The sequence below is a fragment of the Labeo rohita genome, chromosome 23, assembly GCF_022985175.1.
Source record: "Labeo rohita strain BAU-BD-2019 chromosome 23, IGBB_LRoh.1.0, whole genome shotgun sequence".
NCBI classification, from domain to species: Eukaryota; Metazoa; Chordata; class Actinopteri; order Cypriniformes; family Cyprinidae; genus Labeo; species Labeo rohita.
In genome coordinates this window covers 10,263,269-10,290,083 of record NC_066891.1, presented here as the reverse complement: position 1 = coordinate 10,290,083, position 26,815 = coordinate 10,263,269, and the positions used below count along the sequence as shown (strand labels likewise).

At 36.3% G+C, this 26,815-nt stretch overlaps 2 protein-coding genes across 2 annotated transcripts; one reads left to right on the top strand and one right to left on the bottom strand.

Moving 5' to 3' along the window:
* Positions 1 to 353: 353 nt before the first annotated feature.
* Positions 354 to 19,719, bottom strand: ankrd52a (ankyrin repeat domain 52a). The gene is given in 29 exon segments (XM_051096007.1): positions 354 to 3,512; positions 3,514 to 3,671; positions 5,185 to 5,276; positions 5,441 to 5,523; positions 5,618 to 5,700; positions 5,821 to 5,966; positions 6,077 to 6,163; positions 6,565 to 6,652; positions 6,746 to 6,965; positions 7,044 to 7,161; positions 7,551 to 7,638; positions 7,725 to 7,926; positions 8,097 to 8,168; positions 8,272 to 8,383; positions 9,697 to 9,759; positions 9,852 to 9,992; positions 10,172 to 10,240; positions 10,442 to 10,559; positions 10,761 to 10,843; positions 12,390 to 12,504; positions 12,580 to 12,658; positions 12,768 to 12,980; positions 15,019 to 15,161; positions 15,289 to 15,376; positions 16,411 to 16,611; positions 16,773 to 16,843; positions 18,587 to 18,665; positions 18,853 to 18,936; positions 19,567 to 19,719. Coding segments are annotated over 29 exon segments (3,216 nt in total). The 5' UTR covers positions 19,594 to 19,719; the 3' UTR covers positions 354 to 3,419.
* Positions 19,720 to 21,612: 1,893 nt separating this feature from the next.
* Positions 21,613 to 26,335, top strand: taf8 (TAF8 RNA polymerase II, TATA box binding protein (TBP)-associated factor). The gene is made up of 8 exons (XM_051097197.1): positions 21,613 to 21,814; positions 22,343 to 22,502; positions 23,775 to 23,873; positions 24,007 to 24,069; positions 24,170 to 24,294; positions 24,398 to 24,545; positions 24,642 to 24,784; positions 25,689 to 26,335. The coding sequence occupies exons 1-8, from the start codon at positions 21,767 to 21,769 to the stop codon at positions 25,827 to 25,829; spliced, it is 927 nt and encodes a 308-aa protein (XP_050953154.1). The 5' UTR covers positions 21,613 to 21,766; the 3' UTR covers positions 25,830 to 26,335.
* Positions 26,336 to 26,815: the final 480 nt, after the last annotated feature.

Sequence of the window (26,815 nt, the reverse complement as noted above, 5' to 3'; positions counted from 1 at the left end):
GCCCTTCGGTTATTAATGAAATTAAGGCGTTTCGTAATTCCATTGCTTAGAAATAAACCTCAATTATCAACGCTTACGGGAACTATCGATTACAATGGAACATGTTGTTTTTGAAGGAGCCGTTGACTGAATGACTCAAATCCGGCTACTTATAAGGGCAAATGCTAAGTTATGGCTTAGCCATGAAAGCTTTCAGATGGAGACGAGCTCCACCAAGGGCTAACCAGCCCATCAGTATAGCTTAGTTACGATATACTGGCATTTTTTAGACAGTCTGATTGTGAACGGTACTGGCATTTTACAATAATTAACACACTATGTGGGCACAGTAGCTTATGTTAGCTTGGACTTCGTTCTTTTTAGTTTTTTTTTTTTTTGGTAATGGTCTTGACGCACACTCAAAAACTGAACCCAAGGAATCATTCATTCACATTTTAACAAACGTATCAAAATGAGAAAAGAAAAAAAGTTATGGCACTAAATGATTTTCAGGGAAGAAACTCCCCTTTCTATCCTAAAAAAAGTCTTGCCACTTTGTGACCGGTTCCCTTATTGTTCGTACACAGAACACCTAATGCACCAACTCAGTCTATTAAAACATCTGAAAGGGTTCAGTTCCAAAGTTCCTGTTGTCAAGCTAATTATTTCAATCGCTAACTACTGCATACAAGTTTTTATTTTTAGTTTTTTACCAACATCGAAGCAAGCTGCTACCATCATGGCATACATTCGACAAAACAATTCGACGATTTTAGTGCAATGCCAATAAGACAATTAGAAATTTGAGGAATTAAAACAAATATTTTAGTTTGTTTTGGCTGGATAAGAATTATTTTTACGCTAATAAATAGACAAAGATCACCTCTAAAAAAGGAAAAAAAAAAAAAACAGCTCCAAGATACAATCGAAAGCAGCACTTTTTCTTGCACCAAATGAAATGTATTACTAATCACAGGCTCCACGGGCACTTGTTTTTCGAACTCAACTACTAATGTGGTATGACTATCTAGACTAAATTTATAAATAATATTTTTTTGTACAACTACAAGCAGTGTAACTGGCAGTGCAAATAACTTCAAGCTCATCAACTTGCACTTCATTATCGTACCCTGTGCTGTCTAGACACACGCACTGATTCCCTCCACCAAACTGCAGCAAAAGTTATTGTACGTGATAAAGTCAAGCTCTCAAGTACAGGTAAATAAGCTCGAATTTAATTCCCACGAGGGACTTCCTCTTAGTCATGTAGCCCATTTAGAAAAACACTGCGATATAACTGATTTGCACACATGCACGTTTGTACTCTTGCAAGTAGAGGTCAGATATTTGCCCATTTACAGCTTGTGATAAATGCAAAAGCGTACTTTTTTTCATCCTTTTGTGTTACTTAACAAGCAAGTGCTTTATATCAGGTCTGCGTGGAGTGGAGAAACTTGTTTAAGCAGCCAAAACCTGACGGTCACAAATCAGTATAAATATGCTCTCCACACAGCCTTTTAAACATCTAACATTACCGTTTTGTTTGTCTACACACCTTCATTCACCAATTAAATAGCAGTTCATGTTACAATACTTCAAATCTACTCTATCACTAAAATCCTGATATACTGAAATAATGAAAGCAATTGAGAACAAGTCCACATTTCACGCCTGAAGTATGCATTAATTCATAAAATGTCTTGAATTACGGGATATAGCTCTTCCTAATTGGGAAAAATGTGTTGACGCTTGTTTGTTTAGGAAAAAAGAAATCTATGGCAAAATTAAAAGCCCTTTCAACTGATTGTCTCATTACTGACTGAGCATATATTGCCTGTTTGTGGTGCACAAACAAAAAAAGGGATGTTTTGAACACTCATTCACAATGTTCTTATTTTGTGTGTTAGGTGCAAAAAACCTAATGGAAGCACAATCTTAACTTTAATTAATCTACCTTTGGCAATAAGGAAGCATTTTCAAAAAGGGCAGGGGTGACTATTATTTCAGTACTTTAATTAATGATGCTGCCTTTTTTTGGGATAATCCTAATAAAATGGTATTTAGAAATCGCTCGGCTTTGGTCATACCCATGACTGCTCCCCAACACCATAAACAAATGTAAAAAAGCTCCAATCAGCCTTGACATATACGCTCCCCAAAGTCAAAAACAACCCAAGTGGGTTCTGATATATGAATCGCACGTTCATCTATTTTAGGTGATCAATAACAGATTTTAGTGAAATACTCAACCTATGTTTCACCGGTCGAAGCACCATTTCGACGACTTTAGGGAGCGCATATGGCGTGTTCGCCTGATTGGGCCTTAGGTAGACGAAACTAAATTCAGTAGGCACTGTGAAAGCAACTCCACACTAAATATTATAGCAAAGCAGTAGATTAAATTGAAGATATATTATGAGGCTCAGAAACAAAAAAATAAGAGGTCCCAAGGAGCAGGTACTGTGTATGACGTTTGCATCTGTAATGACGTTTGTGCTTTCTATACTTCCTTAGTGTAGCATCTTCATGTTGTTTAAACGGCCAAAATCATGACACATGCCCACCTACAAACAGTGATCTGGACTACCTAATACCTTCATTGTAAACCTAATATGAATTTTCCACCTCAAACCCCATCCCTTTTCTCTCGAACAAGTAAACAAGCATTATATATCAGACCCCTCTCTCAGGAGGTCATTGGTCTTTTGGCTTAAGGTAGTACGGTTTCCCTTCTGTCAACATGATTCTGTTAGGTTTATTTTTCCTGATCTGTGCTAAATCAGATTGCACCTCACATAAAAACCTTGAAACGTAATAATCAAGTATGGGATGAAAAACTTGGACTGTTGCGCAAAAGTGGATGTCACACGTACACGTGCACACACGCACACAAACACACAAACAAGACCACTATCAAATACATGGTCCCGCAAATTCATGCAAATCTAGTGTAACCCGTTTAAATTGTTCCTCAGGGCAGGCTGTAAATTCCTATGCAAGGCCACAGCGTCACGCAAATAGGAGGCATGATATGGAAACCCATCCATTATCACTGTTACCATGGAGACACACAGCTGCATAATTCTAACATGAACCGAGTCGAATCGACGGCGAATGGAGAAGAAATAAAGGACTGACTCGCCAGTGATGGATACTGGTTCGAATAGATGGCTTAGATTTTAGATTTACGACTAAATGGACAGCATCTAAAATGGGAGTCAGGGGAGTAGGGGGGGAAAAGGAAAAGCGGGGGGAAAATAAATAGAAATAAATAGCTATAATTAGCTAAACTCGTCCTCTCGTGTTCGCTCTCTACTGAGATGTGAAGAAAAGCTTTGATACTGGCACAGGAGGGATGTGTGGCTGTAATTGCATATAGGTTTATCTAGGTGTGTAGAGAGGACCAAACCATTTTTTTTTTTTTAGCGAGTAAGAATGCCTCACTCGGTCAAGTAGCCATCCAAGCCAATAGTAGCACCATGGCGATCTTTGCCGTAACCATGGCGAAGGCCTCCATTGGGCAGAGGGGGGGCAGGCGGCGGTGATGCCACAGTGCTTGAGCAGGTTGAGGCTGGGAGAAGACGGTGAGGACGAGGAGGGCATGGAGGAGGAAGGCTTCATGGTTGACAGAATGAGAGCTAGGCAGTCGGCAACAGCTTTGTTGGATGCGCAAGCCAGGGCTGGCGTATGACCTGTGATGTGACAAAAACACAATAGGGACATTTTAGCGGAGGAGAAACTCATTGAAATTTAGAGGTTACATCATATGTGACCCTGGACCACAAAACCAGTCATAAGTAGCACAGGTATATTTGTAGCAAAAGCCAAAAATACATTGTATAGGTCAAAAGTACAGATTTTTCTTTTATGCCAAAAATTGTAAGGAAATTTTCATTTGGCTTTCAGATAATCTATAAATCTCAGTTTTGAAAAATTGACTGATTTTGTGGTCCTTGGTTACAAATGTGCTGTGATTTATATTCCAAAGTGACTTATCCCTATTGATGTTATTTGCATTATATGTTCTTTTCGGTTATTTTTCCTGGCCGACAGTCAACGTAATGGTTATTAACCGTTAACGAACAAGATTATAATATTTTACAAAGGATAAGGTGTCTGTGACCCGTTAAAAAATACCTAAATTTGTTTTCCAGGGATTAATTAAACATTTTTTTTATATTATATTACATTATATTATATTATATTTTATACACATACATACATACATATATACATATACAAAGAACAAAGATTTGTTTTTATTGTGAATGTACACAAATAAAAGCAAACCGTTTACAGTTTCGATTATCAGTATGACTAGGAGTCGTCTTTTTCACTATTAGAAAAAAATAAATAAATAAAAAAATAAAAAAAAAGAGCTAACTTGACAGTCAGCCAGAGGAAAAAAAATAAAAACAAACAAAAAAAAAAACCCCCCAAAAAACCCCCTGCTTAATCATTATCAATGTATTACCGTGATATTACGCCAAACAAGAGACCCAAAGTTAGTTTCAGTTTCGCTTTAGCCTAAATGACTTTGTTTTGGCTTGTCGTCTCTATAGCCTGGCTTCTTATATTTTTCATCCTTGTTCTTTTCTGAATACCGTTAAATTGAAATTATTTTTTATGGAGTGAGGGGAACTAAAATAGTCTAGCCTATGTTTATAGTGTTTGTAAACATTTCACGTCAGCATCAGGTCCATTTCTAATTATTTTTATACAAAAGCATTGATTTACTTTAAAAGATCTTTATTAACCCTCAGAGCAGTGTGGAATACTTTTTATGATGGATGGATGCACTTTATTGGACTTCAAAATCTCAACACCCATTCACTGCCATTATAAAGCTTGGAAGAGCCAGAACAATTTTTAATGTAATGGCGATTGTACTCATCCAAATGATTGAGGGTGAGTAACAACAAAAAAAAACAAAAAAAAAAAGGTAAGGCGATAATCAACAGATTTGCCATCTTCACAACAGCAAATTTCTTATGTAAAGTTTGTTACTAGTATGCTAAATTCACCAGTAATAATACAGCATTTCCAATAATTGCACAATTCACTTTTTACTCCCAACATTAGTTCTTGTACCTGTCATTACTGCTGAGAGCAACTCACGCTATCTGCCCAAAAATGCAAAACGTGAATTTGTCTGTATTGTATTGCAAATTCACTTTGGGAAAATCACAGCAAAGCCTGTCTTACCTTCCTCATCCACTGCCAGCACTGTGGCTCCACGATTCAGCAAGGCCTGAACCACGGTGGCCAAACCATTCCTGGCGGCAATGTGGAGGGGCCTTATATACATATAAAGAAAAAGTTAAGAATGATTTTAAAAGGTTTGTCCAGTTTAGTGAACAGGGTATTGCAGGGTGTAGTTTGTGTGTTACGATAATGCTACAAAGCCATACATAATGGCATACTTATAGCCGTATTTGCAAACTAGGACAAAGACACTCACATCTGAAGCATACTGTTGGTTGCATTTATGAGGATAGGGTTGTGGATCTCCTTCAAGATCAGCATGGCACACATTTCATGAGCCTTCAAATGCAGACAAAAACCGTTATGCACAACATCTGAGAAATCTGATCAAGAGTTAATCAGCATTAAGTTTAAATAGAGCGGTGTTTGTTACCTTGCTGCAGGCCAGGTGCAGGGCAGTGTTCTTGTTCACATCCAGGAGGGACAGGTCGGCTTTGGCTCTGTGCAGCAACAGGGCTGCATACAACAACAACAAAATATCTGAAATTACTACTAAGAACTCTACAGAATCACATTTCACAACGTCAGAAGGTTTCAGTCTTGAATTACTCATATCACACATGGTGCATCTCTTACCCACAGCACCGCTTTGGCCATTATCAGCGGCCACCATCAGTGCAGAACGCCCTGAGTGGTCCACGGCGTTGATGTCAGCTCCGTGCCGCAGAACCAGCTGCAGCCCAGCCACGTCCTCGGCAACTGCGGCCGCGTGAAGCGGGGTCCTGAGTGCAAGATGCCAGAACATAGTTATTTAGTTAGTACTGGTTTTAAATGTGTAACTACTTGACATCTAATAAACAGCAATTGTATTTTAACAACTACTTGCACCAACCTTCCTTTGGCATCCCTGATGTTTACCAGCGAATTACAAACACTGGATTCCAACAGCAGCTCTGCAGAACCACTATGGCCATTAATGCTGCAACGGGATGACAAGAACATGCAGCATGGCGATTAGTAAAAATATGTGACCCCCTTTTTAAAAATAAAAAAAAAAAACCCCACAACCACACACCCTAGAACCGTAGTATAGCTATAGTGAACCATAGAGGTGGAACTGCCTCAAATAGTAAGCTTTTTTTATACCACAGCTATTTATGGCTTAAATCTGAAGTAATCTGGGTAAAACAAACTGCAAACATAATGACCAGAAAATAAAAATGGATAATTACTATAATTATTTATAATCAGTCATGTCCATGACTTTTTGACATTTTATTAATTTCCCTGACCCAATTCAGTTTCTGTTTTCCCACAAATTATTGCACATAAAAAAAACAAAACAAACAAACAAACAAAAAAAAAAAAAACAATACTCACAGAGCACAGTGCAGTGGGGTGAAGGGGTTTCCCTCCTGGATACTACATGGTTTAAGTTCAAGTAAAACTTCCAAACAGTCTTCATGACCTGTTTCACAAATAGTGCACGTCACCCATTTAACTTACGACAGTTTTAGCAATGTGAACAAGTCATTGGGTCTCAAAAGGTCTGAGCTCTTACCGTGATAGGCTGCCCAGTGTGAAGGTGTGTAGCCGTGGCGGTCTGTGATTGGGTCGTGGGGATGGGAGTGGTCAGCAGCAGAAAGAAGATTGGAGAGAATGTCAGCATGGCCGCAAGAGGCAGCCAGATGGACCGCGGTTCGCCCCTGAAAATCTCTGCTGAGGACTGAGATGTTGTGGGACAGCAGGGCGGTTATACAGTCCTCCCGACCCATCACCGCCTACAAAGACAGACCGGGTTAGAAACCTCCCATTATGAGGGCTACAGCGTAAACTTTACTAATGATTCAGATTCTCACCCCTCTGTGTAAGGCTGTTCTTCCTCTCCTGTCTCTTATATCAGGGCAAGCTCCTCTCTCCAGCAGCAGATGCACGCAGTCAGTGTGTCCCCCCAGCACTGCCAGCATTAGTGGAGTTCTATGAAGACAGAGAGGTAAACAGTGAGAATATCAAAAAGTGAACTGAAAATACAAATTAAATTTAAATTGTCATTACCTTATTTATTAATAATCAGGGTTTCCACAGGTATGAAGAAGTGAAATTTAACACACTTTAAGACCTTTTTAATACCACCAAAAATTTAAGAAAAAAAAAAAGATCTTCAGTCTGTCCAATGATTGTTAACAGTCATTGGGTCTGTCAGACTGAACATATTTTAGCAGTAATGTGACCAAAAATATTTAAGACCTATTTAATCTGAATTTAAGACTTTTTAAGGACCCGCGGACACCCTGATAAAGAATGCTGTAAATATGAGCAAAAAGAAACTAAAAGATAAACTAAAAGAGCCATCAGCTCATACATACTGTCCCTCGGCATCTGTAACATTAGCAAGGTCGGCTCCCCCCTCGCTACAGAGCAGCATCCGTAGACATTCTGAGTGGCCGTTGGCAGCTGTCAACAAAAAACACAGCAACTTGTCAAAATCCCACAGAAAGGCAAGATGCACAAGCCAATTTACACATACACGCTCTCTGTACCTGCAACATGAAGAGGGCCCCATTTGCTGCGGTGCTCTGAGAGCAGGCAAGATGCTGATTGGCAGAGCAGCAGCTCTACGCAGCGAGAATGTCCTCTTTGAGAGGCCACGTACAACACAGAGCGCCCCACCGGGTCACAGGCATCCACATACGCTCCAGACTCAATTAACACGGTGACACATTCCCAGTGACCTGACTCCACCTGAAAGCAAAAGAAGAGTTGAAGTAATTTCCGCTAATTTTAGCTCATTATATCTATATTTATTGGACGAACAGGGGGCAGTTCCCTGTAGAATTAAAAAATATGTACTGATCTCCATTGCTGCTGATTTTTACACCTTGAGTAAACACAACCTGACGTTTTGTACATACCGCCAAGTGTAGTGGGCTGATGGACCCATTGTTATCCTTGTCTCCTAGTGTGTTGAAGCACATCTCCAAAAGCTACAAAATCAAAAGCAAAATATAAAGCATTTATGAAATGTTTCACTGTAATAAAATGTTAAAAATCACAGTGGACGATACTAGAGTGAAAGGTTAGTCTCACCAGCTCCAGGTTTTGTTTGTTGCCGTGGGCCGCAGCATAATGCACAGCACTGTATCCTTTAGTGTTGCACAGAGATGGATCAGCACCGTTATCCAACAAATGCTCCACACACCTGAAAGTAGCAAAACACATAGGATTCAAAGACTGAAATGATAAGCTGAAATAACTCAACAACTTTCCTCATTGTAATAATTAAAATAACTTTGCAAGACTGCAATGGACTAAGATGATGTTGATGTAATACAACAGTTCAGTAAACAAGAAGTTAATATTAAGTGACTTACATTGTCTGACTATAACACTGACGTATTTTTGCTCCATTTCATCAACAGAAATAGTTTGAAACAAAGTCACAGCTAAGCCACTGCGCATCTCCATTCAAACACAGCGTTATTTCGTTTATGAATGAAAGTGCGTTTTTGAACGAATCTAGTGAGTTGATGAATCAACTACCCATTCATAAAGACATTCACTTGCTTAATTCCTGAATGAATCAGTCGTTCAAATTAATCAAATGAATTATTCAGTAATTAAATCAGTGACTTGCCACCACCTACTAGCAGTTTTACCTTCATTTTTAAAGAATAATTTTAGTTATTTAAACCATTTAATATTTCTATATTCAAAATTTTATATTTAACACAATCTCAACATGAATTTATGAGTTTAAAAATCATTCTAATATTCTGATTTGCTGATCCTCAATCATCAATTGATCATTAACATTGAAATCAGTTGTGCTGCCTAATATTTTTTACTAACACCTTGTAACGTTGTCAATTAAACAGATTTTTTACTTATTTTCTACAATTTTTTTCTCCCAGATCTTAGTTTACACCACCATGCAGTACCTTAATGGACCACTAGAGGTCTGCACAGCACAAAATGTTACACAGGACAACTGACATTATCCTCATTATCGTACCCATAATTCCACTCCAGACAATTACTTGACATATATGTAATATACCAGTGTGAGCACTGTTAATCTAATAAAAAAGCCATCTTAACAAAACTTTAACAAAACAGGCGTCAAATAATTTTAAAGGGATAGTTCACCCAAAAATGAAAATTCTGTCATTATTTACTCACCCTTTGTGCACAAAGAACACAAAAGACGCTCATTCACAAGAGTACCATGATGCATGACACCAAAAGTATTCTCATAGCTTCCTAAAATTACAGCTAAACCACTGATGGACTATTTTTACAAAGTTCTTACGACCTCCCTTGAAGGTGGTAGATGCATTACTATTTATGCAGGGTCAGAAAGCTCTCAGATTTCATCAAAAATATCTTAATTTGTGTTCAGATGATGAACAAAGGTCTTACGGATTTGGAACGAAATGAGGGTGAGTAATTAATGACAGAATTTTGATTTTTGGGTGAACTATCCCTTTAAGAAGAAAGTATTTGTAGACTTACAGAAAGGATTCCTTCTCCCCATCCTCTTGGTTCTGATGGGTGCTGGCATGGGGTCGGTCCGTTCTGAGAAAGACACCAGACATCAGCAATGCTGTTTACACCATTATATTTATTAGATGCAAGATGATGTGTGGGCATGTATGAGCGCATTTCACCTGCAGAACGCAGTTGATGCAGCCGAGTAGTGTAGAGGTGTACAGCCAGAGCGGTCACGCTCATTGACCTCCGCCCCCGCTCCTACCAGAACCACCACACACTGATACCTCCCATTAGCGGCTGCATAGTGCAAAGGAGTCCTGGTGGAGAGACACAGAAACTCAAATACTCAACATACAGGTAAATCTATTTTTTTAAAAATTCCATATTTTATGCCAAATCCAGAGGATAAAAGGAACATTTTCACCATGCACGCTTCAATTATGATCATGACAGAAATTGTGAGCATCCTATTTAATCAAAGTAAAAACAACTGTACCTGCCAAACTTGTCCTTCTTATTCATGTCAGCTCCGCTGCTTAAAAGCAGGTTAAGACATTCAACATTCCTGAATGGAGAGAATAAAGAACAAGCATAAATCTTTTAATCATCTTTCAATTCCGTTCAAATACTGTCTGTTGAGTCAGATCAGCAAAACGACCTTGGTTGGCATTTGTGCGCATAAAACTGTATTATCGGGGACACCTGATATAAAAAGTGGGACAGTCGCTTTTTAAATAGCTCTTTCTAAGTAGAGCTGCAGTCTCACCCTCCAGAGGCAGCAGCGTGTAGACAGGTCCTCCCAAAGTTGTCTGGGGTGTTGATGTCAAATCCGGCTGAGAGCACGTGTTCTTTACTCATTGACAACACAATGCTGTAGAGCTGACCTGCAAAAGGCAATGCAACGTTAGTTAGCCACTTTGGCTGGCAACAAATCAATCATGTGAAAAGCAGTAAACGGACTGCTTTAAGACTTCAATCCATCACTAATAAAGTACCATGGCATTATCATGATATACAATATAGTTTAGAAACAAACTTATTTTCTTGCTGTAGTCGGTCACTGTATAGAAAGAAATTGTGCATACCTGAGGAAAGTAGCTTACGACAACAGTCAGAGGACCCGTAGAGCACAGCTAAGTGTAGAGGAAACATCCCATGAATCCCTTGTCTGTACAAAGAGGACAAATAAGCAAATTATTTCATTACACATGCCACAAGCAGATAACATGCAAACTAGCAGGAGATTAAAATCAATTTCCTTGTAAATGCAAATTCCTTTTCGTTGTGTAGAGGGGTAACCTGTGCCATTTTTAACTAAACTGTCAGAAATACAATAAGAATGAGATGCACATTAAACAAATACACCTAATTATGTCAAGGTGTCTGCTATTAACTGAAATTGGAAGGAAATGTCTATAACATAAGCCACAAAATGTATTTATTAATGCACAATTCCATTGCCATGCCATATTTTGCTGCACATTTTCATGAACAAGGAAGGAAAAGGGTAATTTTTGGAATTTTTGAATGTAGTGATAGAAATTTCAACATTTTGCAATGACTTGCATTACATGTTTATTTGTAAGAGTATTATAATATAAAATACAAAATACTTAAAATATACTTTTCATTAAAACACATGAAAAAATGTTTTTTTTGTAATTGCAATAAAGCTAAATACATGAAAAACAAACTTACAAAATGCAAATATGTATTCTTGGCAACTAACTGAATAAGTTAAAGTACTAAAATGACTTCAACTAAATTATTTTAAAGAAAATATTACATAAAATGACGTGATTGCTAATGCAAACTTTTCACAACACACACTGAACAAAATTAAGCTTTGCTTGGTAATTGGTCAACGCAGTATTAAGAATTGTACAAATATTGTCATACTAACAGTTGTCTGAATTTTTGGTTGATTGTAATCCATTACATACCTTTCTATCAAAATTCTCTGACATTATCAAGACGAATTTGTTCTGACGCAGTTTAACTCTGAGTTCTTGTCATATTTTATTACCATTTTCTAAACCATAGTAAATAAACTGTCATAATGTGAGAAATGTTGAAGGTGTCTCAAATTTTGGTTTGACTGTACTATAATTTATAATTTAAACTAAACACCCTTAACAAAAAAGGTAAAACAGTGATATAGGACGATTTTGAAGTTGAGGGAGAACATGAGATGGGAGTTTTTCGACATACCCTAACTGTCTTGAGATGTCAGAATACACAAGGAGAGTTCAGGGAGAGCAAGACAAGACGTGCATTTGACATTAAAAAGTATATAAATTGTATTATTTTTATGAAAATAACCGATCGTTTTGCTGGATAAGACCCTTCTTCTTTGGCTGGGATCGTTTACAACCGCATTTGGGATTGTTTGAAGCCGCATTTAAACTGCATTTTGGAAGTTCAAACTCGGGGCACCATATCAGTCCATTATATGAAGATAAAATCCTGAAATGTTTTCCTCAAAAAACAAATTTCTTTACAACTGAAGAAAGAAAGACATGAACATCTTGGATGACAAGGGGGTGAGTAGATTATCTGTAAATTTTGTTCTGGAAGCGGACTTCTCCTTTAAGATTGTATAATAATTACATTATGCAGTTGTTATATTGTAAGAGATGACATTGTTTCACTCACTGCAAAGGAAAAAAGAAAAAGACCTAAAAGTGTCACTCAACAAACGCATGGTTCTTTACCTGGCTGTGTCAGCACCGTTTGTCATTAAGGTGCTGATAAGCAGCTCATGGCCGTACTTAGCAGCAACATGAAGAGGAGTATTGCCATATCTGTCCACACAATCTATCTCCCCACCTGAGAAAACAAGAAGGGGGTTAAATATTGAAGAAGGAGCTAGAAATCAAGTGAAAATAGAAAGTAGTAACTAACCATTTTGAATGAGGATCTGAGAACGAGTGAAACGTCCATGAATGGCTGCCATGTGCAAAGGGCTTTTCCCTTCTTTGCTCTGTGGAGAAGAAAAAGTGATTTAAAAAAACATCTTTCCTAAAGCCTAAAAACATTAAAATGATCATCCAGTTAGAGCACTGTTTTAATAAACCACGCCCTATCCAGACCTGCATGTTGACATCAGCACCGTTGTTGACCAGCAGCTCCAGGCAGAGAGCCCCGTTAGTGGACACGGCAGCCAGGTGCAGGGGCGTGTAGCCACGGTGGTTGGGCTGGTTGACATTTGCCCCACGGTTGACCAGCTCATTGGCTACGGCCTCCTGTCCCGTGTAGCAGGCCACATGGAGAGCAGTGTTTCCAAAGGCATTAGGCTCATCAATCTGAGAAACAGACAACACGGAATAAAAAAATCCTGTAAAGCAAGGATCAACCAACTTTCTTAACCAGGAAAATAGACCAAAATATTGATGACTCATCCTGCACTACAGATTTTTGGCACCATCTTGCAATTAGAAAATCATAGGTCATGGCTGTGATTAGGTGTGGGTGATTGAACGGATGCTCCGGTATGTCATCTCAAACACGGTTACAGGCTCACGTGACGCTGCGGTCCTATGTGGTCATGAAAATGTATCTTATTTAAGCATTTCAGTTTAGAAACAAGTGATTTTAAGCCGTTGAAATGCAATCAGCATCAAAAGAGAACTCATTCCAGAGTTTCTGAGCGCTGTCAGAGAGGCGTGCGCGTGAAGATGGCGTTCACAGAGTGTGGGAGTATTGAACGGAGCTATGTGTCACTTGTATGTGGAAAAAAAAAAAAAGCCCCGTCTGCAAGTATCCTCATAAACACAGTAATTTAGGTCTTCAGTGAAAGCAAACAGCTAAGAAAGAAAACATGTGTAACAGTATATTGGATGAGCGCAGCTCTTAAAGTGACAGCAGTCTAATTTCCTGCAGTCTGTCATTCATGTTAATCAAACAACAAAAGAGAAAATCTCTTACTCTAGACTTTTGCAACTTTAATAAGACATATATATATTAAATTTAGTGAAGTGAAGAATATAGAGCGTTTTTATACATTTTATTACTTTATACAATGTACGCAGCATTTCTTATTTGTGCTATTGTAGTTTTTGTCCTATCGCTTGTAAAGGAATTTTTTATTCTTATTTAATCGCTGACTGTTTGTGATATTGACACTTGTGACAAGAATTACAAAATTTCAAATTTTATATATTGGAATAATATTTTAAAATATTTGTTTAATGTCATCTTTTTAATGACTGAAGGTCAGTATTACTAATAGTTGTACTACTGATGTCTCTTTAAAAAACTTTTTCCTAATATTTAACCATGTTGATAGCTATTCAACATTACAGTAAAACTGAGAGCTATCAATTTTAACATTTATTAGACTTAAGAAAAAAAAAAGATAATAATTTAAGTGAACCTGGGACAATTATTACATAAACCCATTATAATAAATAAGTATTATAAATAAATAATAATATTTAAATAATAATATTTCAGAGACATGTTCTTAAATCTGGCTCACCGATAACAAATACTTGCATGCAAAGTTTTAAGGAAGCTTTAATTGCCATTTTGGTAACTTCATGACTTAACTTATGACATAACTATGACATTGCATGCTCGTAGTTTCATTTGCACTTCTGACACCGTGCACCACTGCATTTGCACATGCAATTGAAAAGCGTGCACTACGAAAAGACGTTCTGTGTCTAAATAAACGCAACTCCTGTCAAGAAAAAGAGATAGAAGCAGCAGTTGTGAGTGAGGTAGCTAACTAAATATTTTTAACTGGAAAAATTAATCACCTACGTTAACATGCTATTTTTGACAGGACTAAAAATTACTCATATTGTGATTTAAGATTTTGTTCATATCACCCACCCCTAGCTATGATATACCTAATCTGATCCTTTTTTTGACAAGTCATTTGATTATCTGCCAAATTATTTTTAATAGTAAAATGATACTATACCAATAACATTGATTAAAAAAAAAAAAAAAAAAAAAAAAAAAAAAAAAAAAAAAACATTAACATCAGATGGGTTCAGAAAACAATATTGTGAATGAACTAATGGCTGAAGTAGAGCAAACCCAGGGACATCCAATTCACTTTTTTTTTTTACAAGATTTGTGTAAAAACACTCTGCATTACAATCATTTTTGACCCATGGTCTAGAAACTAATAGCTGCTGGGGAACATTTATGTGGGTTAGAAATGTCATGCTGTCCAAATGCATAATGTTTAAATATGGTTGACTTCATATTTCTGATGCCTTACCCCATATTGCTCATATTTTCAATCCATCAAAGAAACCAGACACTTAATCTTTGTAAATCAGTTTTAACTGTTCAAAAGAAAACTGGAAAGACTAATATCAAACTGACCTCGGCTCCATTGCGTAACAGGTACTTGACCACATCGACGTGGCCACTGGCAGCAGCAGCGTGGAGAGGGGTGTATCCCCGCTTATCCTTACAGCTCTTATCCGAGCCCTGAGACACCAGCAGCTTAACCACCTCCAGATGTCCTGAGAAAAACAAGCAGGTTAGTATTACAACAACTTCCAGGAACACCACTAAGCAGCTAAAGGAAAATAACTATTTAGCTACAGAAAACACCTACAACACTTCAGAAAGATAGAAGTATGGACTTACCAAGGTAAGCTGCCCAATGAATGGGCTGCCTGTCCTTCTTGTCACTGGCACTCAGATTGGCTCCCTTGTTCAGCAGCAATTTAACCATCTAGTTGGCAGCAAAAGCACAAAGTCACATTGTATCTGTTTATTAAAACCATCTGTGCATTAGAGGCACCCAGGAGAACTTAAAAAGGCAAAGTCATAGTTTTAATATATACAGATTCAGATGTAAACCCAAAATGGCACTAAGGAAGTTAAAAGGACTGGTATTTCAGTAGCAAGATAATCGCTATTTTTTTATTGTAGTAATATAATTTTTGTATAATTTAATAAAAAAAAAAAATTCATATTCAATCTTTGTAAATCTTAATTATATTTAAAAAGTTGAATATATTCAATATAACAAAAAAATATATGGTTTGTTAGGATAGGACAATATTTGGTCGAGATACAACTATTTGAAAAGCTGGAATCCGAGGGTGCAAAAATCATCAAAATATTGAGAAAATCGCTTTTAAAATGAAGTTCTTAGCAATGCACATTACAAATCAAAAATTAAGTTGATATATTCACTATAGGAAATTTTAAAAAAGTATCTTCACGGAAAATGATCTTTACTTAATATCCTAATGATTTTTGGCATAAAAGAAAATTTAATCATTTTGACCCATACTATGTATTTTTGGCTATTGCTAGAAACATACCTGTATTATTTAAGACTAGTTTTGTGGTCCAGGGTCACAAATATTTAATATACTAAAAAAAAAAAAAAAATACAAATATTATAAAATATTTAATAATTATTGTGACTGCACAAAATGTGCAGTTATCTTAAACATTAAACATACAGATATTTCAAAATATTTAAATTACTATATTTTAAGATTTTAATTGTAATATACTGGTATCTACTATTGACATCTGATTTTGTGACAACTATACAACAGCTCCAAATACAGACTAAATGCAGCAAAGGTTTCATAAAATATTACATCAAAACAGAAGTGTCTGTATTTGCTCTAATGGCAATTCGCACTTTCGAAATCTTGCGGAGAGCTAAAACAAACATTTTGAGGGCCGAAGTGGCCCACCCTGTCTTTTAATTCACCCAAGTGCATTAGATGAGTAATTCCACCCTACCTCCTGGTATCCACTCTGAGCAGCGTGATGCAGGGGCGCTCTGCCTGTGCGGTCGGCCATATTCAGGCTGGTCACATGGGGCAGCAGGGTCTCGACGCAACGCGTGGCTCGGTTGGCCGCCGCAATGTGCAGTGGTGTCTGCCAGAACTTATCCCGCGCGGTAACGTCAGCTCCCTTCCTTAGCAGCAGTCCCACGGCCCTCTGGGTAAAAAAATAAATAAATTAATTCAAAAATAAAAAAGACAAAAACAAAACAATGCATGAATCATTAAATTGCTAAAAATGCTAAACAATGGCGTGAGTAAGCTGTTACTCAGATTGAGCCTTCACTCAGGCATATAAATCATACACAGGCTGCTTACCTCGTTCCTGGAAGCAGCTGCTCTGTGCAATGGTGTTAGCCACACATGGTCCTTTGCATTGACATTCGCACCTAGTTAGGTAAACCAAAAAAAGGAAGAAAACTGATTTAAAGAATGACGTTTATAAATGACTAACACTTAAGCAGTAATGTAAAACAAGCCATGCTACACTGCGAATTCATTCATGGCTAAAGGGTGTTGTTAGGCCTGACACGCAGCAGAGCTATACACAATAAAGCAGAGCCGCTCATACCATAACGTTTATATATGATAGTTAACAAGTAATAAAAGCATTATGGACATGATTTATTTTTTTAAAACACTTAGCAAATTAATCTAAGGTGAAGTGTGTAATTTCTGCACCGTTAGCGTCAGCAAATTGTAAAAATAATGATTGTTTCCAAACAGGTCACAAATTTACAACATTGGTTGAGCCACAATTAAAAATTTAATTCTAAATATTCATTTTTTCTACTGAGAACTTAGCACTGTAGTCAACACATGTGTATCAACACATTTGCACATTTACTGTTCTTGTGTTAATTAATGGTAAAAATGTGTCATATTTTTTAGTAAATGTTGTAACTGTTTATATTTTAAAATTGGGCAGCATGAATTAGAAAACAATATATATTTTGATTATTTTTGTCATTATATTACTATTTGAATTAACTCTCACTGCATATGAAAATGTCTCCTATTGCTACTGCCAAAACATCCGGACAAAAACAAAAAAAAATAGAGACTCTTTTCATAATGGCATAATTTTCAAATTACAGTTGACATCAAAAGTTTACACACACCTTGCAGAATCTGAAAAATGTTAATTATTTTACCAAAATAAGAGGGATCATACAAAATGCATGTTATTTTTGATTTAGTACTGACCTGGATAAGATACATCACATAAAAGACATTTACATTTAGTCCAAAAGAGAAAATAATTGAATTTATAAAAATAACCTGTTTTAAAGTTTACATACGCTTGTTTGATTTACACACACTTAATACTGTGGGTTTTTTTTTTGTTTGTTTGTTTAGTAATATTTGCTCCTAAGTCTCTTGTTTGAAGTCTTTCCAACAATGACTGCATGATTTTAAGAAACAACTGAGGGACTCATATGCAACTATTACAGAAGGTTCAAACACTCACTGATGCTTCAGAAGGAAAAAATGATGCATTAAAAGCAAGGGGGTGAAGAATCAAGTGTACGTAAACTTTCGAACGGGGTCATTTTTATAAATTCAACTATTATTTTCTCTTGTGGACTATATGTAAACGTCTCTTATGTGCAATATCTTATTCAGGTCAGTATTAAATAAAAAATAACATGCATTTTGTATGATCCCTTTTATTTTGGTAAAACAATTAACATTTTGCAGATTCTGCAAGGGGTATGTAAACTTTTGACTTCAACAGTGTGTCTTAAATTATTCACTTTCAAACAGTCAAACCATCAAGCTTTCAACATCAAATCCATTTATTTTGGAAGGATATTGGTGAAATCATGTAAACTTCTGTCCATTATTTTAGTTTTACTTTGATTAATTGCACTGCCTATTTGTTTACTGTAATGCGTCACTCGATTTTGTTAATTATTAGCTTTTCTTTAACTCTTGAACCCGTTTGGGAAACCCTTATATAGATTTTATTTAGGCGAATGGGTGTGACACGCCATAAATGTTACTATTTTGCGCACTTTAACAAGGCTTGAATGCTCTATTGACCAATCAGCTTTTGATAGCTAAGCTATCTGTTTAATAAATAAAACCATGACTGCATGTGGCAGCAGCACTGCTGCTTAACTTCATACCTGCGTTGATGAGAAGCTCCATTATATGAACGTCCCCCAGCCAGGCAGCAGCATGAAGAGGTGTGCGGCGCTCTTGGTCCTGACACGAGAAAGTAGGAAAGGTTAACAGATTTTTTATTTCCTTTCCACACTGGCATTTTTTCTATTAGGCCCACACAGCCCATATGTACAGCCACCCGGACAATCTGTCCACAGTTATGACATCACATATGCAGATGAGACACATAATTCATGCTCACAACTAAAATACACCATTCAGAACATACCAGTGCATTGACTTCATCTTTCTTGTGCAAAAATAACTTCACTTCATCCACATTTCTGTTAAATATGGCCTGGACCAGAGGCGGCTGGAGGAGGGAAAAAAGGGTGGATGTTATGACACTGCTGTGAAACATGGCAACAAATTCAAACCTTTCGTTTGAGCAACTTCTGATCACAGTGTATAACTTTAAGTGTCAACTGTGAGGTGTATAACTTTATGATTCTACATATTTGACTATAATCATAAGACAGCTGCAACAAAACAACACACTGCAATTGTATCTACGTAGATATGATAAATTAGCATACAGTATCGTTATATAAAGGCATCACCTGATAAAAGACGGAGTATACGTTAAAAAGATTGATAAACGTGTTCGTTTTAAAACAAAAACACACAATAGATGTTTTCCTATGCGGCTGGCTGACACCCAGCTCATTAGGCTAGCAGGCATGCTAACGTCTGGGCGTGATAATAGGGTTATTTTTCATTTTTAACCCCTCTTTGCTAACCCAACCCGTATCGTACAATACAAACGTGAGGTTTATAGTTAAATGCATGACGAACACACAGGTTTTGATGCGAGAACTAATAAGGAAATGTGCTAATCCATCGTCAGGGAGCTAGCTAACATATCAGGCTCTGCATAGAAGCGCAGCGAGCGAACAACAAAATGCTTGATTTACGCCACTCGTGGGGTTTTAATATTCCTCACCTGGTCTGAAATATTGAGTACCCCCATCTCCCTGTGTCAGTCGGGCCGAAAGTCCCTCATCAGTAAGGAATCGAGGCTGGGAAACCAAGACAACAATCTAGTGTTGCGATTATAGACGTGATGAGTGAGTCTTTAGCTGGTGAGGCAGTTGAAAATAGCGACACCAGCGTGATGGCCGCCTGCAGCACCAACTTTCAGAATAAATGCCCGTGAACCAAACCTCGCACTGAAAAAATGGCTTTCAAACTTTTAGGTGGCCTAAATACACTATCCGCTGCAAAGGGAACCTTTTATGATATATAAAGTACATTCAACTATAAAGTTGGTTATATACACTACCAGTCAAAAGTTTTTGAACAGTAAATTTTTTTTAAAAAAGTCTCTTCTGCTCACCTGCATTCATTTGATCCAAAGTACAGCCAAAGCAGTAAAAATTTATATACATATTTATATACATATTCATCATTTATCTGAAATAAAAATCTTTTGCAACATTATAAATGTCTTTATCGTCACCTTTGATCAATTTAAGCATCCTTGCTAAATGAAAGTATTAATTTCTATAATTTCTTTCTAAAAAAAAAAAAAAAAAAATTATGTATATCCAACTTATCCAACTCCAACTTTTTATAGTGTATAATGTTACAAAATCTTTTTATTTCAGATAAATGCTGATCTTTGGATCTCTTTATTCATCTAAGTATCCTGAAAAATGTACTTAACTGTTTTAAATATTGATGATAATATTAATAATAATAATAATAATAATATTTTTCAAATCAGCATATTAGAATGATTTCTGAAGGATCACGTGACACTGAAGACTGGAGTAATGATGCTGAAAATATAGCTTTGATCACAGGAATCAATTACATTTTAAAATATACACTACCGTTCAAAAGTTTGGGGTCAGTAAGACTTGTAATAGTCTTTAAAGAAGTCTCTTATGCTCATCAAGGCTGCATTTATTTGATTAAAAATATAGAAAAAAACAGTAATATTGCAAAATGTTTTTACAATATAAAATAATGTTTTTTATTTTAACATACTTTAAAATAGAATTTATTCCTGTGATGAAAAGCTGAATTTTTATCAGCTGTTACTCCAGTCTTAAGTGTCACATGATCCTTCAGAAATCATTCTAATATGCGGATTTATTATTAGAATGATCGATGTTGGATAATATCAACAGTTGTGCTGCCAAATATTTTTTGGAACCTGTGATTTTTTTTTTTTTTCAGGATTCTTTCATGAATAACAAGTTTAAAAAGTACAGTGTTTATTCAAGATATAAATATTTTATAACAATGTAAATTATTTATTATTAACTTTTAATAAACTTTTAATTATTAACTTAATACATCCTTGGTGAATAAAAGTATTAATTTCTTTAAAAAAAAAAAAAAAAAAAAAAAGAAAGAAACAATAAAAATGTACTGACCCCAAACTTTTGAACGGTAGTGTATATTAATATATTGCAGTTATTTTAAATCGTAAAAATATTTTACAATGTTACTGCTTTTGCTGTATTTTGGCTCAAATAAATGCAGGCCTGGTGAGCAGAAGAGACCTCTTTAACATTAAAAAAATCTAGTGTACATGTATTTATTCATACTGTTAAAAACTATGGCTGAAAATATATGAGTATAGTAATAAGATGAATACGTACTGAAGGGTGGTTTTATTGTGTTATCTTTTTTATTTTTCATAACGTAATTCATGTGTATACTGCCCTCTTCTCTTTTGTTTCAGCTATTTGAAAACATTTCACATAAATAGTTTCTTAATCATGCTTTTTAAACATGAGTGGAGGAGAGACACTTCCAATATGTTGTTGTTGTTCAAATAACAGGCCATGTATCCAAACAACAATTTCTGCTATATTTTAAAACAGTTCTTCTAAAATTGATCCTCCCCCCCTTCCATTTTAACAGTACAATATGGCATATAGATGACACACAAAATTATAATCTTTTATTTCATTGTTTTCCCCACTCCATAAGGCTGCAATGATTTGTGACTTTTATTTTGGAAACGCTGCGAAAACAACAACCTTCCGGTGGCCCTGTTGGAAATTTTGATAGGGTTGCCATTTTCACCAAATATAAAACACCCAATACAGTTATTGGGGAATGCCGAACGCACAATGAGTTTATTTGCGAGTACTAAACACAAGAGGAAAAAACATTAGAGTTAAAAAATGGCGGACTCTGTAGTGATGGGGAGCGGATCTTTAAACTCCGGAAGCGTAAATATCTCCTTTCATTTCTGTTGCCTACAGTCTGCTAGCTTAGCCAGACAACACTAACTTTATGAGTTTGTTTAAATATAACACATTTAAGGGCCTAAGTGTCATATGTATTTAAAAGTACACACACAAAAAAACACATCTGTCTTTTTATTGTTATGCGTAAATATATAATAGCCTCACAATAAATGTAGTGAGGCTATCTAGAAACATTTCAGTGTCTATCAGCATTAAACCAAGTGGTCTTGCTTGCCTGACACTAATTTTTAGTGATCATATGCTGTTGGAACACACTTATGATGCCTAAAAATGCCGTTTAGGAGGGCAGCCACCCCTATCCCTAAAAAAGTCTCTACCTGGTTTAAGCTGGTCTCCCAGTCTGACCAGTAAAAAAAAAATCTTGTGTTGGTTTAAACATTTTTATTAGAACCTTTAAAAAAAACTTGGTTTTGAGAAAGTCAAACATTTGTACTTGGACATCCTGAATTTTAATACTCTGTTCTTTTGTCTTTTGATTAATAATTGCAGCGCTCGGGGAGTAGTAAGGCCAGCACAAGTCCTACAGAGAACTATCAGCTGGCACGGAGACGCACACTGCAGGTGGTGGTCAGCTCTCTGTTAACAGAGTGTGGCTTTGAGAGCGCTGAGAAAGCAGCGGTGGAGACACTGACTGAGATGATGCAGAGCTGTGAGTCCTTCACTTATCTTATGTGGGTCACATGTGAGCCTTGACCAAAATATGAGGTCAGAACTTTACATGCACCTTGCAGAATCTGCAAAATGTTAATTATTTTACCAAAATAAAAGGGATCCTACAAAATGCATGTTATTTTTTACTTAGTACTGACCTGAGTAAGATATTTCACATAAAAGACGTTTACATATAGTCCACGAGAAAATAGTAGTTGAATTTATAAAAACTACCCCGTTCAAAAGATTCTTAACACTGTGTTGTTACCTGAATGATCCACAGCTGTGTTTGTTGTTTATTGATAGTTGTTCATGAGTCCCTTGTTTGTCCTAAACAGTTAAACATAATAAACCTTTCCAGCAGTAACTGTATGATTTTGAGATCCATCTTTTTACACTGAGGACAACTGAGGGACTCATATGCAACTATTACAAAAGGTTCAAATGCTCACTAATGCTTCAGAAGGAAAAACAATGCATTAATAGCTGGGGGGGTGAAAACTTTTTGAATTTGAAGATCAGGGTAAATTTCACTTATTTTGTCTTCTCGGAAACATGGAAGTATGTTCTGTATCTTCTGAAGGGGAGTACTTAATGGAAAAAAAATTATATTTAGGCAAAGTAAGAAAAATGTACACATCTTCTTTCTGTTCAAAAGTGTACACCCCCCAGCTCTTACTGCATTGTGTTTTCTTCTGGAGCATCAGTGAGTGTTTGAATCTTCTGTAATAGCTGTATATGAGTCCCTCAGTTGTCAACAGTGTGAAAAGATGGATCTCAAAATCATACAGTCATTGTTGGAAAGGGTTCAAATACACAAAAATGCTGAAAAATCAAAGCATCTGTGGGACCTAAAGGATTTCTCTGAAGAACAGCAGGCAGTTTAACTGTTCAGGAAAAACAAGGGACTCATGAACAACTATCACTAAAAAAAAATACAGCTGTGGATCATTCAGGTAACAACACAGTATTAAGAATCAAGTGTATGTAAACTTTTGAACAGCATCATTTTTTTATACGTTTTTTTTTTGTGAAATGTCTTATTCAGGTTAGTACTAAATAAAAAATAACATGCATTTTGTATGGTTCCCCTTATTTTGATAAAATAACATTTTGCAGATTCTGCAAGGTGTATGTAAACTTTTGACTTCAACTGTATATGATTTATATACATTTATTTAATATTTGTACAATTAATGAATTCCGATTACAGAGTAAACATGTTTCATTGTATGAGTTTTTCTATATTAAGCGTCTCATTTTTTGATAGATATAACTGAGGTCGGGCGTTGTGCAAAGGCAACCTGTGAGCACACAGCTAGAAGCACCCCTACACTCTCTGATGTGGTCATTGCACTAGTCGAAATGGGTTGGTATCCTCTTTTATCAATATATTTATTGTTAGAAAATATAAAGATTTCACTTCTGTATGTGGTTAAACCATGTTGATCTGTTAATGAGATTTTAACTAATTCTGAGGTTTACTTTTTCCACAATTGCAGGTTTTAACGTAGATACTCTTCCAGTGTATGCCAAAAGATCCCAAAGGATGGTTATAACTGCACGTAGGTGCACTATTTTTTACTAATCTATTGGTTTATCTTATATTATCTGCTGTATAAATCCTATGTTCCTGTTTAAATGTACTTCTGGATTCTGTAACAGCTCCAATAACAAATGCTCCAGTGGTCCCAAAAGCCCTCACAGCTGGACAGAAGCGCACTCATCCGACGTACATCCCCAGCCACTTCCCAGAATTCCCAGATCCTCATACATACATCAAAACACCAGTGAGTTACACTGCTCACTTGATGCTGTGCTATTGTATGACTTTCATCTTAACAGCAAATAACATTAAGAGCACACTTTCTGCTTCACATTTTTGTGTTTTAGACCTTTCGAGAGCCTGTGTCAGATTACCAGGTGGTGAGAGAGAAGGCGGCATCACAGAGGAGAGATGTGGAGCGCGCGCTCACACGCTTCATGGCCAAGACAGGAGAGACGCAAAGCCTTTTTAAGGATGACATCAGTGCATTCCCATGTGAGTTTTTCTGTCCCAAATACAGCCAGTGTTCTGTTATACTTTGACTGCCCTTTTGACTTTCTAGTGGTTATTTATCTTTTTGTGTTTAATAAGTGATTGCAGCGAAGCCGAGCACCATCCCTTACCTAAGCGCCCTGCTGCCGTCTGAACTAGAGCTTCAGACACTAGAGGAGACCGATTCATCAGAGCAGGACGACCAGACAGACACAGAGAACAACCCTAGTAACATTATTCAGGTAAGCATGAAGCATTTTCTCTTGTCAGAATGTCTATGCAATAACATACGTACTATCTATCAGAGGAGGCAAGGGACGCAGTGCCTCGTCAAAATATTGGATGAGAAAAAAATTGTAGTACAAAAATAAAACAACGCTACTATTACAAAATCTAAAATTAAAAAGTGTATAAATGCTAAGTTTTTATAAAGAAACACTGTCCAACAGTGACACCAGGAGGTAAAGTTTCAACAGGAGTCTGCATCTCTCTCGCCTCCCCTGAGCCCATTGAGTTTTAACAGACCCCTAAAGCCTGCAGTTTGCTGGGGGTAATTGAGAATGAATGGGAGAAAGTGCAATATGATTGATATAACTGGAAATGTTCGGCTATGATTGGTTCATACAAGAAATCCCACCTTGTTTGTGCATGTTCCGCATTCACGAATCAGTCTAAATGAATTTTAAAAAGTAAGTAAACAACTTGCACAATTGTTACGTCAAAATAAGACTTAAATTGGCATGAAAGCATGATCTGTAGGAGTTCTTATTGAGTAATTAGCTTAGTGAAATTTAAAGTAAATCTCCATGTTTTTGACCAGTATTTATCGAGGTTCAGTGACTGATTAACCGAAAAATTAAAAAAAATTATTAAAAGTTAACTATTAAAAAGTTGAACATAAGTTCAAAATTAAAATATTAAATTGTAACAGCCTTGAGTTATTATTTTGGAATACATGTAAAATGCTTAAAATGCATTTGATGTAAAAAAAAAAAAAAAAAATTAATAAAATAAAATTAAAAACTGAGGACTTTGCCTCCTGATTTCTGTCTTCTGTCACACACCACTATATTTTTGTTTATTTATTAATAATTTATGTTAATAATGACTACTTCAATTAATTATTTTTTTTTTTTTAATTTCTAGGATGACCACAGTGCAGATAAGGAGAACGTAGTGTTGCCGCCTGGTGGTGCTGTGCCTTCAGGGAAGGCCAGTGAGGAAAACATGATTGACAACCCATATCTTCGGCCAGTCAAAAAGCCCAAAGTGAGAAGGAAAAAATGAAAACTGTTATTTTGACTCTGCTACTTCTACATCATCTGGTTATGATGGATGATGACTTAGCACATGCTAATCACATTGTGCCCCTTGAAGTTACAGCGAACATATGAGGAACCAGAGTCTTCAATAATTGCAATTTGGAAACGCGCAGTTGTCTATCATGTTACCGACGTTTGATTCTTATAGAATGACAGACTGTTCTGTACATCTGAAAAATATTCAAGGGAATTCAAGTAGACAACCTCCCTAAAGTGCAACACAGCTTACTCTTGATTTTTGGTAGTTTGATAAGTTTTGATAAGTCTTCCCTTGAAATATCATTTAGTTTTTACAGTTCTAAACAACTCATCAGAAATGTGACATTCTCTTTTGATTTGTGTGTGTTTGTTACTCATTTATGAATGATGGTAATACATGTCTTTCATTGTTCATTTTAAGGCATTGTTTCAAAAGGACAAGTTGAAAATTAAACCAGAACATGGGGATGAAGCAAACATCTCCATTATGAACGTGTGTCTTGTGTTCTTTTACTTCACCCACTACTGCGTTAGTTACGTTTCGGTAAAAAGTAATGTACCTGGAACGTGTCTAATACAGTTCAGGTCAAAAGTTTACATACACCTTGCATTTTACACTTTATATTTTTGTGGATTATTATAGTCCACAAAAGAAAATAATAGCTGAATTAGTAATAGTTGTTCATGGGTCCTTTGTTTGTCCTGAACAGTTAAGCTGCCTGCTGTTCTTCAGAAAAATCCCACAAATTCTTTGTTTTTTCAGCATTTTTCTGTGGGAATCATGAACAAACATCACTACAACACAGCAGTGGATCATTCAGGTAACAACGCAGTATTAAGAATCAAGTGTATGTAAACTTTTGAATGGGGTCATTTTTATAAATTCAGCTATTATTTTCACTTGTGGACTATATGTAAATGTCTTTCATGTAAAATATCTTCTTCAGATCAGTACTAACACGCATTTTGTAT

Bases quoted from the DNA above. Each gene is read 5' to 3' on its own strand.
- taf8 (XM_051097197.1), top strand. From the start codon at position 21,767: ATGGCGGACTCTGTAGTGATGGGGAGCGGATCTTTAAACTCCGGAAGC. The intron at 22,503-23,774 runs GTGAGTCCTTCA...ATTTTTTGATAG, and splicing joins GACTGAGATGATGCAGAGCT to ATATAACTGAGGTCGGGCGT. The intron at 24,546-24,641 runs GTGAGTTTTTCT...GTGTTTAATAAG, and splicing joins TGACATCAGTGCATTCCCAT to TGATTGCAGCGAAGCCGAGC.